The sequence below is a fragment of the Podarcis bocagei genome (assembly GCF_964188305.1).
Source record: "Podarcis bocagei genome assembly, chromosome: 7".
In the NCBI taxonomy this organism is placed as follows: domain Eukaryota; kingdom Metazoa; phylum Chordata; class Lepidosauria; order Squamata; family Lacertidae; genus Podarcis; species Podarcis bocagei.
The window spans coordinates 88,294,535-88,310,528 of NC_138132.1; the positions used below are offsets into that span (position 1 = coordinate 88,294,535).

The 15,994-nt window shown below is 46.2% G+C and overlaps 1 protein-coding gene across 1 annotated transcript; it reads right to left on the reverse strand.

Moving 5' to 3' along the window:
* Positions 1–4,339: 4,339 nt before the first annotated feature.
* Positions 4,340–12,076, reverse strand: BMP10 (bone morphogenetic protein 10). The gene is made up of 2 exons (XM_081203134.1): positions 11,529–12,076; positions 4,340–8,108 (listed from the first exon to the last, which is right to left on the reverse strand). The coding sequence occupies exons 1-2, from the start codon at positions 11,836–11,838 to the stop codon at positions 7,168–7,170; spliced, it is 1,251 nt and encodes a 416-aa protein (XP_081059260.1). The 5' UTR covers positions 11,839–12,076; the 3' UTR covers positions 4,340–7,167.
* Positions 12,077–15,994: the final 3,918 nt, after the last annotated feature.

Genomic DNA, 15,994 nt, shown 5'->3' on the forward strand with positions numbered 1-15,994 from the left:
AGGAGACTGGAAAAAAGAGACTGGCTCAAATCCCCTTGCCTGAATGCTGTTTCCAAGGACAAATGAACACATGAACTGGGACAATTTTTGCTTCTGTGACTGATCAGAGCAGAATTATCCGCCATACCTAATGAAGACATTTCCAGGTTCAAGGGCATCTGCAGGGAGCTGGGAGAGAACTCAGCTTGAAACCCTGCTGCCAGCCAGTTGTACACAATTCTGAGCTAAGTGGACCCAAGGGTCTGGTGCTGGGTGAGGCAGCTTCCTATGACTCCTTGTTCTTTTAGTTCGATAATGAATTATAAGGCTAGTTAAGTCGCCTTTTAGGGTTTCCCTTCTCTTCAGATCTGCCCTCCTGTTGCTTCAGGTGACGGTCTCACTCCACAGCACGCACTAGAGAAGGGGTCAGCAAACTTTTTCAGCAGGGGGCCGGTCCACTGTCCCTCAGACCTTGTGGGGGGCCGGACTATATTTTGAAAATAATAATAAAAATGAGCGAATTCCTATGCCCCACAAATAACCCAGAGATGCCTTTTAAATAAAAGCACACATTCTACTCATGTAAAAACACGTTGATTGCCGGACTGTCCGTGGGCTGGATTCAGCCCCTGGGCCTTAGGTTGCCTACCCCTGGGTTAGAGTATCACAGGGTCTAAAATTTAGGCTGCGGTTCTGGCACTTTGGTCAGTGCAAACTTGCAGCCGTGCCGCCTTTGTCCCTTTTGACTCTGCCTGAGCTGTGGTGGTGACAGCTCAGGAAATGGATCCCACAATAAAATCTGTGCAAGTAGCGATTGAGAAGACTCTAATCTCTGCGGAGATAAGGAGTTGCTACAGCAAACGACAACATGAGCCCGAAAGTGATGGATGCTGGGAATGTTTGGTGACTGTTGTTCTTCAGCTCCTGGGCTTGTGGCTTTCAGAGATCCTGCTCTGAAAGCTCCTCATTTAACTCAGCACAGAGCTTTTCAACACCATCTGGGGCTCACGCCTTGCTTAACCTCATCAGATTGAGGGCCAAGGGTGCCTGTGCTGGAAGCTGCAGAGAGCAAATATTGACAATATTATTATTTGTAAAGATATGGCTGTTTTTGGATCAAAGTGCTCTCCGAGACATTTTGGTGCTTGAGGTGAATACATTTGAAATCACACAAATGCACAGAATATGTTTTCAACAACCTCTGCTTTAACCTTGCACTCTCCCCTTGGTGTTGAAGGTGCTGTCACCTTGGTATCGGGTAGCTTAAATTTTCTCTGTATGGGGTTCACAAAGACCCCCCCCCAATGGTTTAAGGGTTGGCCTCATTTCAGGGTCTTGTTATAAGAATTTTTAGGTCATATATATGTGACCTGGCTCAGGAATTAAGTATTATCATTACAAAAGGATGGCCAGGCTCCCCAGATAATCCAGTCAAGTGACCATTAACAGGTAACCTGGCAGACAGGGTAAAAGCAACGCACTCAGATTTCTGTTGTAGACCGCCTTTTCTGTGATGTAGTTATGATGTATCTGGGGGGTGGTCTTGGGCTACACCCCTTCAGTGATGTATGTATGATGTTTCTGGGGGTGGTCTTGGACTCCAAGGTGGGCAATTTAAAACGTCTATATAAGGGCAGGCACACCTTTGTTCTGGGTTGTCCTCTCTCTTCTGTGTGTGTGTGGAGCACCCTGTTGCATCAGCTTTAATAAAGATCAGGCTTACTAACTGCTTTGCTTGTCAATATTCTCTGGTTGGTCTCTGTTATTTTCTCCTACTGATAGAGAACCTACAAAAGGACTCTATATGAGCTCTTGGGTACCCCATAAGGGAAAAGGAGCAGTTTTTTCTACTTATATCAGTCAGTTCCCCTGCAATGGGAGAGATCCCTGGAGAGTCATCATGTCTTTGTAATATGCACACTGAGTTTGTGAGAACAGTTGGCACCAGCATCACCTCCCCCAAGACAAACAATATTCTATGGAGACACACGCCCCCCCCCCCCCCCCGCAAGCATAACAAGCAGGAAAAATCCCAGTTTCAGGCCGGCTACAAAAATCAGTGTTCTCTTTCCAGTGGGCTTTCTTTGTTTTGCCACATAGCTATCTAGAGTGAGACCACTAGGCTCAGGAAGCTTCCAGATGGCCTTTGTAATGAACATTCACCCTGATTTGTTTGCAGGGAGATTACATGACAGCTGCATACACCTCAACTGTCCTGATTTAAGCAGGACATCCCATTTTTGAGAGCCATGCTCTTGCATGAGTCACCTGGCTCCCACAAGATTGCAGTCCCAAAAGATGTGTGTTGGGGAAGGGGCATGCTCTCACGTGAGTCACATGACTCGTACAGGGGTGTGGCCCCCAAAGACACGTGTCCAAGTTTTACTCCGGGATGTGTTGGAGGGTGTGCAGTTGGCTATTTAATGACTCCGATTTGCAAGGAGGCTAGACTATGTTGTATCAAAGCAAGTGCCAGCCCATCCTTTCCACTGGTCACAACAAGTCTAGTGTTTCAGGGAGGTGGGTTTGTTTTGCACGATCTCCAGATCGACTAGAATTGGAAACAAAGAATTGTAGAGTTGGAAGGGACCCAAAGAGTCGTCAAGTAGTCCATCTAGCAGGAATCACAGCTAAATTGCACAACCTGAGTTTGCTGGTAGGCAACTGAATCTCATCTGAACTTAGGGACAGTCTTGAAGTGTCCTCAAACAGTACCTCCTAAAATTGCTCATTCAGATAGCATCTCATAACAACAAGTTCTCATCAGTGAAATATCATCAGCCAATCTGCTGCTACCTTTGAGCTAGCAGCCAACTTAAAGACCACTGATTCTTCCTTGACACATCAGGGTAACATTTCTGGTTTTGCACAATATCCCTATAAACTCACATTTAATGGCACGTGACATTTCAGGTGCCCAAATGAACATTTAAATAAAAGTATGGTTTTCCCTTCCCTCACCAGACTTCACTGGAGTTTTCCCAACATTTTATTGTCACTCCTTTGTGTGTCCCCCCCGATGGTTATGTAGGTGTCCCTTAGTTTTGCCTAAGTCTCAGGCGCTTAACTGCTTATCTAGAGACAAGTTTCAGTAGCCAGCCCTGCTGTGCTGGTCATAAAGGACAAAACTGGCTTTTTCAAGAAGAATAACCCAACGCAGTAACTGAGGGCATTGCATCAAAAGAGACTGTCAGCTTCCAACTGGCATCAAAAGGCAATAAGAGCTGCAAGGCTATGACTGTAGGAGACAGAGCTGCTTGGGAAAGTTGGACCAACTCCATTGCAAAGAGCGAAGAGTTATCCATAGCCTAGTGGGTAAGAGAACGAGCTTTTTAAAGAGGATGTATACATTTAATTATCTCCTATAAGCAGGGATGGCTCACCTATGGCCCTCCAGATGTTTGCTGAACTACAATTCCCATCATCCCCATACCATTTGCCGTACTGGCTGGGGCTGATGGGAACTGTAGTTCAAAATACCTGGAGAGCCCAAAGTTCCATAAGATTGCCCTACGCAACAACATCTGGCTCCTCTTTTAATATTTTTCAGAACTCTGGGCAACTGTAAGCATATGTTGGTGATCTACCTGAAGGCAGTCTGGGGAGGGGGCAGGTGTCAAACCATTGCCATATTCAACTAAAGAAGTAGTAGTCGAGTTTCTAGCTTTCTCCAGTTGTTGGCTAAGATGGTTGGTTGATGTAAAAGACACCGTAGAAGCTGTTCAGCCAGAGGTTTTGAAGCTAAGTTTGTAAGGCATGGTTTTCAAGGACTGAATGGAGGAAAAGGCTTGTTGTGGCCAGTGGGTAGGAATATGAGAACGCAAGAACATAAGAGGCACCTGCTGGATCAGGCCAATGACCCACATCTAGTCCAGCATCCTGGTCTCATGGTGGCCAACCAGTTGCCCCAATGGGAAGCCGGTAAGCAGGATTTGAGCACAAGAGTTCGCCATTGGATACAATGCACCCTATATTAGCAAATTAAGACATGGCACTCCAAAGCTTGCCATGGTTCACTTCTCTTTGGATATATAGGTCTGCTGAGGCTGCTTAGGGCTACCACATTTCCCTGCCCGCTATAACTTGGGCTGCTGCCACCAGTTCTTTCCTGACCAGCTATTTTTACTAGGAAAAGGGAAGAGGCATTGCAGATACACCCAACGCAGCATAGCCTGGGGGAATTTGTGGAGTAAACATTATGGTTTGTAGTCTGATAGGCAGGTCTTTCAGGCAGGGCAGGAGTACAATGGTGGCGGTGTTATGAGAGATAAAAACTGCTCCTTTTCCCTTATGGGGTACCCAAGAGTCCTTTTGTAGGTTCTCTATCGGTAGGAGAAAATAACAGAGGCCAACCAGAGAATATTGAAAAGCAAAGCAGCTAGTAAGCCTGATCTTTATTAAAGCTGTTGCAACAGGGTGCTCTCCCCACACACACAAGGGGTGGGGTGGGACTCAGAACAAAGGTGTGCCCACTCTTATATAGACTTTTTAAATTGCCCACCCTCAAACTCCAGACCACCCCCAGAAACATCATACAGTACATACATCACAGAAGGGGTGGTCTACAGCAGAATCCTGAGTTTGTTGTTTATCTCCTGTCTGCCAGGTTACCTGACTGCGTTACCTGGGTTTTGGCCACTCTTTTGTTATGATAACTCATCAATTCCTGAATCCAGATCACAGGTCACAGGCTCACCCTATTCACATCTTAAATGTGCCCTTAATGCAGGATTTGTGAGCACAGAGACAATGGAGAGATTTCCCCTTACCTTCGACCTTGCAGAGAAATATTTGAGGTCATTTGGGGAGAGAGAAAATGGATCCAGGACTTTTCTGTGCGTTTCAGACATGTCGTTCATATATTTATGTATGTGTTCGCTTGGTACATTTGTGAACATCTATTTTATATATATAAGACCTTAAAATTCTTGTAACAGCAGGTTCTCAGAGTTCGTGAAATGTACCAGGTGTTCTCCATGGATCTCATATTTGTCCCTTGTGTTCAAGGACTTTGGGCTAGCAAAAAAGAAAGGGGAAAGGGGAAAAAAGCGACTGCATACAATATGCCACTATATTTTGTATTACACCGAGAAATTAAAAAAAGAGACAAATTATATATTTACAAAAGAAAACAAGCGAGAAAATCCGTAACACTTTTTTTTTGCCGTTATTAGCGTCAAAATCCATGTATGATTCAATGCACAAGATTGTCCACGTGTGTCTTACATACCGCACAAAAATAGAAGATTTTGTATTCTACATTATATTACAACAGTCAATAAATATATCAATAAATAACGGCTGCATGGATGTAGGTTAAGCTGGTTTGAGTTAGTCCTTGACGTTGTCTTTGGTGTTGATTCCCATGAAGAGTCAAGAGTCCATTCTCTCAAAGGCAAGGCCTGTTATCTCATCCAGGGAATACAGCCTTGCCTTAAAAGTGTAAAACAAAGGCTGGAGACAGTACAGTAGGTTGCAGCCGAGGGCAGCGCACTCAGCGTCAATTACACTTTCCAAAGAATCTGACAAATTCCCAGCTTAGTATAAATAAAGCACCAGGCCTATGGTTTCTCAGCTCCAACACCTTCTTATCGCAATGATTTGTTGGAGGGCGAGTGGCGGAAACATGACATGTGACTCGAGAGAGCACCGTCTTGTGAATTAACAGCTTCATAAAGGCAAAGACCCTCTCTTTGTCCGCAGAGATATTCCATTCTGACACGAAGCACAGTATAATTTCCCCTCTCCGTAGAATCTCAACAAGCATGCAAAGAGCATTGGGTCTTGCGGGTGGGGTGGGGGTGGGGGACAAATTCCAAGTCACCAGTATTTTCTTGGTCTATTTCTGTTGACAGTCATGGAGCAGGTCATTAATACAAGAGGAGAATATAGTTCTTGGCAGGTGAAACAGGCACCAAATTTTGAATTGCCAGCATTTATACAATTGGAATCAGGTGTGTCTGTCTTAGGATAAGCCCCCACCAAACTGGTTATGCACAATGATCTTTCAAAGGAGAGGGTAGTGAAGTATTGCACCTTTCAAAAGTTGTGTAGGGTTGTACCAGGTGTTCTATAATCTGAGTCTGTAACTGGACTCTCTTATGTATGCTTACTTGAAGTTCTGTTCTGCTTTTAAATGATTAAAAACTAGGTTAAACAAAGTTGTGCAGAAAAGGGGACTTTGGTCAGTGCGTCATCTCTACATGTCAATCATATCAGAATTACCTCATTGTCTGTAACTACTGGAGATGCACAAACCCCCAACTCCGCCTCTGGTGGAGTAGGCCCAAAGCCTTAGTAAAGGTGAAGGTAAAGGGACCCCTGACCATTAGGTCCAGTCGTGACTGACTCTGGGGTTGCAGCACTCATCTCGCTTTACTGGCCGAGGGAGCCGGCATACAGCTTCCGGGTCATGTGGCCAGCATGACTAGGCCGCTTCTGGCGAACCAGAGCAGTGCACGGAAACACCGTTTACCTTCCCGCCGGAGTGGTACCTATTTATCTACTTGCACTTTGATGTGCTTTTGAACTGCTAGGTTGGCAGGAGCTGGGACCGAGCGTGCTGCACAATTTGTATCTGAGGCAATTTCTAGTGACATGGAGGTGGGGGCTAGATCTGTGCACATCAACATTACCGATACTGTGTCCAGCAATTTTAATTTCTTCTGAATGCATCATATAACCATCCGATTGATTGAGTTCGTTCTCAGAAATATATTTAAAAATAACATCCTTTGTGTGTACAGTATACTGCAAATCCTGATTTGGACACCAAAAGGGGGAATTGAAATGGTTCTCAGTGGCCAGATTTTGGGGGGTTAGTTCACACAGTCAGCAGAAACGACTGCGAGGCATTTTATTTTGTGGGGGAGAATTGAACCATGGGCAGTTTGAAATGGTATAATCTGGCATAAGGGGAGAGAATTAACACTGGATTCTGCTGATTGTGTAAACTGACTCTTGAGTAAAGCGAAAATGCACAATCCTGCTTTCCCCAAGCCAACCGTGAAAGCGAAAATACACCCCCTCTAATCTGTTGCCCATTTCCTTTGTCTCTAATTATCTGTACATGCCTCATTAAATAAGCTTATTAAGTCTGTACAAATCAAAACTGTACAAATATACAGATGAAACAATTAAATAATCTGAGGAGGACCCAAAGCCCTGTGGGTGGGGAGCATCCTTCTACTATCTGCACCCGCACTCTGAGACAGCCATGCCTTCGTAGTTGAGCTTGTAGGTGACAACCCCGTTATCTAAGAAGAGTAAGGAGATGGGATCCAGCTTAGTAGGTACACAACAAGCTGGAGAAGCTTTCTGGGGATCATTCAAGTGAATCAAAGTCCGGGCCTTGGCATGGGTGGTCGTGAGGTGATCGTCCAAAGGGAAGGAACAGGCTCCCCGGCACTGTGAGGCGTCATAGCCTGGAGGTGCAATGATCCAGGAATCCCAGCCAATCTCCTTGAAATCCACATAGAGCGAAGTCTTTTTGCAGCTGCTCCCCTTGGCGTTCCTCCTTATCCGGGATGTGGAGTCGTAGATTATGTTGGATCTGATCTGCAGAAGTTTCTCCTTTCTGGGGCTGGTATGGAAATCGTTCATGTCCAGGTCCTGCAAATCTTGCTCGTGCTCTATTATCTCATTCAGTTCGTGCTTCTCCTCTTTCTTGGCATGGCTTCGGTCGTCGGAAAACACAATGAGTAAAGGCTCATGTTTGGTCTCCGAATCGATGTCTATATCTGCTTTCCCTCCTCCGACGGCCTCCTCTCCCCCTCGGCTCTCAATCTGCACCTCCAGCTGATGAGTGGTGGAGTCTGAGTGATGCCACCTCCTGATGGCCTCCGTGACCTCAAAGGTTTTCCATTCATTGTCGGTGCTGTAAATGTGCCGGGATGCCAGAACTTTCATTCTCCTCCCCTCTTCCTCCTTTCCTCTTCCATGGTCATCCTCGAGCACTTCCAGGATGGTGACTTTCCTGCTGAGACCATTGTAGAACATCCTGTCCTCCTGCACCAGAGTGTAGAGCCTCAATTCCGCCATTGTTATTTTCTCATGGTGTGGAATGGAGACGTTGAAGAGAAGAGGGTACCTCCGTATTCCATTGAAGTGGATGGGCTGCGGAATCTGCTCTGAAAATTAAAAGCAATCAAATGTTACCCTTCTTCCCTGTATGGCCAGGATCACCAATGAAAGGGCGTCTATGCCGAGCAACGGGTCCCAAACCTTTTCAGGGCCTTGTCCCCTTGGTTCCATAAACTCCTCCCCAGTGACCCTTGCCTCACCCTATAAAAAGCATGATTCAGAATAGCAATGTGCATGGCCTACTGAAGATAACAATAGAATAAAATTCAAAACAGTAACAGTTAATTGCACATTTATTCAAAATCCAATTAAAATGATTTAGTTTAATTAATTCAACAAAATGGATGAACTTGATCCAGTGATTCTAGCTTTTCAAAGTCTGATTGTCTGCCTCTTAGTACCCCTCCCACTGCCTGCCCCACCCCCAGGAGGTGGAACCACCCATCTCGGGAACCTCAGGGCTAGAGGGGACTTCTACTCAACCAGATTGACTCCAGATTGACTATGACCCAAGAATCCTGAATATTGTAGTTTTGGGAGAGTTCAGGGGATCTTTTCTAAAAGACCCCAATGGGAATTTAATGCTGAGCTTAATCTGATTGACTTGGTGGTCAAAGGAGAAGTGAGTAAGGCCAACGCAAAACTAGAGGAAGGAGAAATCTTTATACATTTCTGTCTCAGGTATCGTCAAATGTAGCCAGAATTGTTTGGAGAGCTTCTACAGGAGGCTCTTGCAAGAAAGAGGTAGGAAATACGCACTTGGTGAAATTTTGAAATTCAGGAAAGCAAGATAAATGTGGCAGGCCTGATGAGGCCCACAGGACAGAGCCTTCATTGGCATTGGCTAGAGTCACCACAAAGGTTTGCTTGCTGGTGAAGGTCATCTTGACAGCTCGAAAGTTGAGAAATGTGTGTTTAAAATCTACCGGAGTTTACTTGAAGACGGTCTGGGCTTTCATATGTGCATGAGTGCATTAGTAATCTCTTTTAATCAATGTTCAGGGAGGGTGGTAGTGTTAGTCTACTGCAGTGAAAATGAGAAAGAGTCCTGTAGCTTTTCAAAGTCCGTATAGTAAAAGCTCTGGTTTTCCCAGTAGTGATGTATGGAAGTGACAGCTGGACCATGAAGAAGGCTGATCACCGAAGAATTGATGCTTTTGAATTCTGGTGCTGGAGGAGACTGCAAGAAGATCAAACCGACCCATTCTTAAGGAAATCAGCCCTGAGTGCTCACTGGAAGGACAGAGTGTGAAGCTGAGGCTCCAATACTTTGGCCACCTCATGAGAAGAGAAGACTCCCTGGAAAAGACCCTGATGTTGGGAAAGATGGAGGGCACAAGGAGAAGGAGACGACAGAGGACAAGATGGCTGGATAGTGTTCGCGAAGCTACCAGCATGAGTTTGGCCAAACTGCAGGAGGCAGTGGAAGACAGGAGTGCCTGGCGTGCTCTGGTCCAGGGGGTCACGAAGAGTCGGACACGACTAAACGACTAAACAACAACAACAACAAAGCTTTTCAAGACTCACAGATTCATGATGGCCTCATTAGACACAGCTGCTGAAGTGGACTCTTCTCTGTGAAAGCTGGTGCAGACTTTTAAAGTTCTGCTTGGCTCCTGCCTCTGAACAGTTAGCGGTGCCATAATTTGCAAGTTAGTTAAGATGGAGTGTGAGAGCGTAAAGCAAGTCAACCGTGATCTGTGACTAAATTAGCCCTTTGGCTTAAGCGATTTTCGAATTGGAATGTTAAAATGATCTTAGTAAGCGTTATTGGCAAAAATGCTGCTTCTCCAAGTCAGAAGCACATCATGTAAGTGGGATACACCCATCTCGTTTTAAGAATGCATTTCTTGGTATGGCTTTTGTGATCAGGTCCACCAAGCTGATTCATTCAGTCTTAGAGATTTGTATAGGAAAAGGTTGCACTTTGCAGGCAGGCTAGGAGACCGATTTATATAGGGAACGTTTCACACCAAGCTGTTTTAAAAGGAAATAATGTCCCTCTCTGCATTCACCCAAAAATATCAATTAATGCAGACTGCTGGGTTTGGGTTGCACTGACTTCAGAATTTCTAAATGGAGAATTTCGGTTCATCCTGAGTCCTTCCCCATAGCCGACAACAGGATCGCCAGTGTCTAAGCTGCATTCATGGAAACAATATTCCAGAACACGATTCAAAGGAAACTGAAGGAGCTCAGTAAGTGCCATTGTGTCTACATTTCCCGAATCTCAGTTTATAAGATGCTGATTATGAAAACAGGAAAAAGCATGCCACTCTCAAAAAAGTATAGCTGAGAGCTATGTGGACATTGAACATCTTTTGCTTTCACACAAAATCTGAAAACTTGCAAAAGCCCCACATATTTTTAGTTGGTTGAAGGCTGCACCCCTGCCCATTTATTTGGGAGTAAGCTCTATCAAATTCAATAAGATTTGCTTCTGATCTCACTGATTCTTTAGAGTTTTGGAAAAACCTTCTAGGTAGAAGGAAATATTTTTATTGCATCGATTTTTGGGGTGGGAAGCTGAGTATCTAGGAGGAAGCAGAGTATCCCTTTGACTGGATAGTCCTATTCATCCAGCCCTCCAGATGTTGGTGGCTGCCACTTCCATAAGCTTCAATCAGCAGTCAATGATCAGGGATCCAGTTGTCCAACAACATCTGAAGTGCACTATGTGGCACATCTGATGACCAAGTTACCCATGTAAATACCAATGGCGTGTAGCTCATGTGCCACTAATACATTGTGTTATAAATATATTTATATAGAAAATGAGCATAATAATTGATGAAAGATTTTGTTATCAAAAGCAATATAAAAAACAACATATACAATCCCCCTGAAAGTTCTCTGACACAATATCCATTGAAATCAGTGGGAGCTGAGTGGGATCGCAGTAGTGTGTTTGCGCAGCAGCTCATGCAGAGGAAATGCTAAGCAGATTACTTTTGTTCTGCTTACTTCTAGGAACATGGGAAGCTGTTGGTCCTTCTTGCTCAATATTGTCAACAATCCAAAGTTTCAGGCAGGGAATATTCCCAGCCCTACCCAAGAGGTCCCGGGGATTAAACCTAGGTCCTTCTGCATGTGAAAAAGATGACCCAACACTTAAAACACCACTGAGCTACCAAAGAAGGCAACCATGACTATGTTCAAAGGAGCATTTTAAGTGAGACTTGGGCAGGGGGAGGAGATTCTCCATTTAGATCTCAAAATTAGTAGTCACCTTTTCAAAAAGCATCCCTGATCGAGATTTAAAAACCAGGTGTGCCATGCACTTGAAAATCCAGTAAATGGTTCAAATGACTTGCAGTCATTTGTCAAACAGCCGGGCAGATAAGGTGTGTGGTCCACCAAGCAGCAGGTCAATCAGCTTGACACTTGCTTTGCTAATAAATCACCCATCAAACTTCCCCTCTGCATCCTAACTGCAACACCTAACAGGCTTGTTTAGGAGACCTTACCTTCATTTTTGAAGCTTCTGATGATGTTGGCTGATGGCATGGAGGTCTTATCAGTGGCAAACCTGTTAAAGAGCTCCAGCATGTATTCCGGAGGGTCCACCTTGGCTGCCGTCTCTTGCAGGGGGATGTCGGAGATGTTGAGCGCCTTCAGCAACTCGTTCTGCAAAGTCTGAAGCAACGCATCCTGTTCGTCAAAGAACGGCCTGTCTTCCTCCAGGAGAGGCATGTCTAGGCTCATGATGGGACTACCGTTTGCAAGGTGCACCAGAATGGAGACGGCTGCCCACAGCTGAAAGCCTGCGGGTTCCATGGCCTCGTTCTAGCTGGCCACAGGACTCGACAAAAGCGTTGCTCTGGTGCCGCCTATTTTATCCCCCTGCAAATGGGTATCAACGTCTTGTGTCACTGACGGTTGACAAGTTTGGAAGTTGGAGCTTGTGATCCAACTCTCTTTCTCGCTCTGGCTCTCCACACACCCCCATCCAGGTCCCAGTAATTGGATAGAGCTGGCGGTGCCTCCTATAGAAGCCCTTCACTCTCCTTATCTCATCCAGTGCAAGCTTGCTCACCAGATTTCAGTTGCTATCTCACAATCCTCCTTCCTCTTAATGAGCATTTTGTAAACATTCCACATTGGGATGCTATGAAATAGTGCAATTCCCCTTTGCTTTTTTTCTGCATGGGACCTGACTCCCCCCTCCGCCCCTTGCCACTGCTAGCGTCTTAGGACGCAGCTGACCATTTTGAAACCAAGTCTCTTTGCTTTGTTGCGATTTCAGCTAAACATGCGCATGGCATAGGAGTATCCATGGTCCATGCTATAACCAAGTTTCTGCCAATCCAGTCAGTAGACCTCTGAAAAGCGGCAAGTAAACGTTTGCTCCAAGGGGAGACTGAAAAACTCTCAGGAGTTGGAAGTAAAAGCTTAGGGCAAATGATGGTTTGGAAGCCTGTTTCAATGTGCAAGGACAAAAAGCCTGTAGGATCAAAAAGCCTGTAGGATGGCTATCATATTTCCTCTCAGTCTCCTCTTCTCCAAGCTACATATCCCCAGATCCCTCAACCATTCTTCATATGGCTTGGTTTCCAGACCCTTGATCATCTTGGCCACTCTCCTATGCACATCTTCCAGCTTGTCAATGTCCTTCTTAAACCAGAGTGCCGAACTTAATGGCAACCTCATATTAATTGTCTAACAATTCTGAACTATATTGCACCATATTCTACTCCATATTGCATGTGATTGGAAAATTCAATCACTGTTGGTGAAAAGATGAACGTATTCCTCCCTTGGAGGAAGCCTGTCGTGTCGCTGCATGAGTCCCTTCACTGAGCTCACCTTCCAGTCAGGAGGCACACCCAGCAAAGTAACCCTCAAAGCTCTCGAGATGGCTAGAAATAATAAACATTTTGGGGAAGTGAGGAGTAAGTGCTTTGTATTAATTTACGAAGCTCTGAACAACTGAGGCCCAAGCTATCTCAGGGATCACCTGAACCCTTCTGTCTCAGCTCACTTACTGAGATCATTTGCAGGAATGTCGTTGGTCATCTCCCAGGTTGGCTCATTTGACAACAACAAGAAACCGAGCCTTCAATGTCATCGGCCTGGTCCTGTGGAATGCTCTGCCACTAGAGATTCAGCAGGCGCCTTCTGTTTTAACTTTTAAATGCCTGCTGGTTTTTTATTTATTTTTATTTTTTGTATCCCACCAGGCCCATGCAGGCAATTAAGAAGATATCTTTCCACAATGGTTAGTTGATGTTTGATTTCAATCATTTAATATGGTTTTTACGGTCTGGTTTTATGTATTTTTTGTTGTAAGCCACCTTGATAAATAAATAAATCTCATGCCTTTAATTTGAAAAACAAAGTGTGCTTCTTCTTCCAAAATGTGGGGTATTCTGACCTTTCTGCATCTACTGGCAGGATGCAAGAGTCCATATTCATGCAATTCTCTGGCAGACATGATAACTCCCTTACTTGGGCTGTGTCAGATGCTGGAAGATGACCCATCATTGCTTAGCTCCTTGAACTAGAAATGGCATGGAGCATCCCAAAATACATGCATGAGATACAGGAAGTTCTCCCCATTCCTCTTCCACAGGAGCTGGCTAATGGGTGAGGTAACTGTTGGGCATGAGAAGGGAGATAAAGAAGTGTGACCTCGAAAGTGTGATGAGCAAGTGTTGGAATAATTACATTTCCCTTTCTGTCTTTCTCAGGAGCGGCTTCCTCTCCATTGCACCTCAGGGCTGCTCTCTCATCTCCTTTCCACAGACAGGCCATTCCCAAATTCTTCATCTTCTTTGGGGTGGGGATGTGGTTGTCACTGTGGACGATGGGCTCCCTCACAGGTGTGACGGCCTGGGACTCGGACTCAGAACCAGAGGAGTCTCAGTCCACACCGGACCCTTTGCCTCAGGCAGCATCCGAACCAAGTCTGGGGGCCTGATTCTCAAGAGCCCCAGTCTGCACAGGTTCCCCTGCAACAGATACCAGCTAGGCCCAGTCAGGGGCCTGAGCCTGCCCTGGCTCCAGATGCAGGGATGACCTCGTTGCCTCCAGCTGGGCCATCACTTACAGCTGCTCCACTACCTGTTTGGTCAGGGGAGGCTGAGGCAGCCCCTGGGTCTAGTAACCCACTGACATCTCCCAAGATGCAGAGACTAAGGTCTGAGAGGAGAGACCTGAGTACTCGCAGGAGGAGTGCTCGCCTTCGGGCGACACAGGGAGGTGAGTCACTGGGGGATCAGGACCGGCTGTTACCCAGACAAAGATAAAAGGCTGTCGGACCCTGCCCCAGGTTGCTGGAGCAACATTGCTGCTTGCTGGTATCTGCCTGTTACCCTGTGCCTGACCTTGCCTGGTTTCCTGACTTGGCCCTGTCGGACTGACTCCTCACAGAACCCTTGGATTCGGGACCGGACCTGGACCGCGTTGCTCGGGTTACCCCCGGGCCCAGCACAACAGGAACGTATGCTAAAGAGATGGAGTTCTGTGTGGTGTAGTGGTTCTGGTACTGGCCACAGACTTGTGAGACCACGGTTTGAGTCCACAAGTGCCCTTGAAGCTTGTGGGGTGACCTAGGGCCAGTCACTGCCTCTTGGCCCAAACTACCTTACCGTTTACACACGGAGTGCTTGAGAGAACCATGTAGAGACAAAGATAGCAGTGGAGGAGAATTTGCAAAAAACTAATCCACATCTTAGTGAGATGTGAGAAGTGAGAGCTGGACCATAAAGAAGGCTGACCGCCAAAGAATTGATGCTTTTGAATTCTGGTGCTGGAGGAGACTCTTGAGAGTCCCATGGACTGCAAGAAGAACAAACCTCTCCATTCTGAAGGAAATCAGCCCTGAGTGCTCACTGGAAGGACAGATCCTGAAGCTGAGGCTCCAATACTTTGGCCACCTCATGAGAAGAGAAGACTCCCTGGAAAAGACCCTGATGTTGGGAAAGATGGAGGGCACAAGGAGAAGGGGACGACGGAGGACGAGATGGTGGGACAGTGTTCTCAAAGCTACCAGCATGAGTTTGACCAAACTGCGGGAGGCAGTGGAAGACAGGAGTGCCTGGCATGCTCTGGTCCATGGGGTCATGAAGAGTCAGACACGACTAAACGACTAAACAACAACAATCCACATCTTTATCCTACCATAAGAAGGGCCTGCTGGATCAGGCCAACGGCCCATCTAGTCCACCATCCTCTTCTCACAGTGGCCAACCAGATGCCCCAATAGGAAGCCTGCAAGTATTTCCCCCTCCCGTGGTCTCCAGGAAGTGGTATTCAAAAATATTGCCACCTCCAGCCGTGGAGGCAGAACATAGCCATCATGGCTAAAGGTAAAGGTAAAGGGACCCCGACCATTAGGTCCAGTTGTGGCCGACTCTGGGGTTGCAGTGCTCATCTCACTTTATTGGCCGAGGGAGCCGGCGTATAGCTTCCGGGTCATGCGGCCAGCATGACTAAGCCGCTTCTGGTGAACCAGAGCAGTGCACAGAAACGCCATTTACCTTCCCGCCGGTGTGGTACCTATTTATCTACTTGCGCTTTGACGTGCTTTTGAACTGCTAGGTTGGCAGGAGCAGGGACCAAGCAACAGGAGCTCACCCCGTCGTGGGGATTCAAACCGCTGACCTTCTGATCGGCAAGTCCTAGGCTCTGTGGTTTAACCCACAGCACCACCCGTGTCCCCTTAGCCATCATGGCTAGTAGCCATCAATAGCTTTATCCTCCATAAATGCATCGAATCCTCTGATTTCACTATAGGTGTAACTCTGTGTTTCATGCCCTATGGGATGAACTGCTTAATCGCCCACCACTGAACTCATGTAAGGCTCCAGCAGAGCTTCATTTCCCTTTGAGATTATTGTGAGATCCTCAAGTCAATGGAAGGCTCTTTAACAAAGAGGCTCTTGCCTCCAGAAGGGGGAAAGTTCTTGTTGGACATTTTTTGAATTCTCTC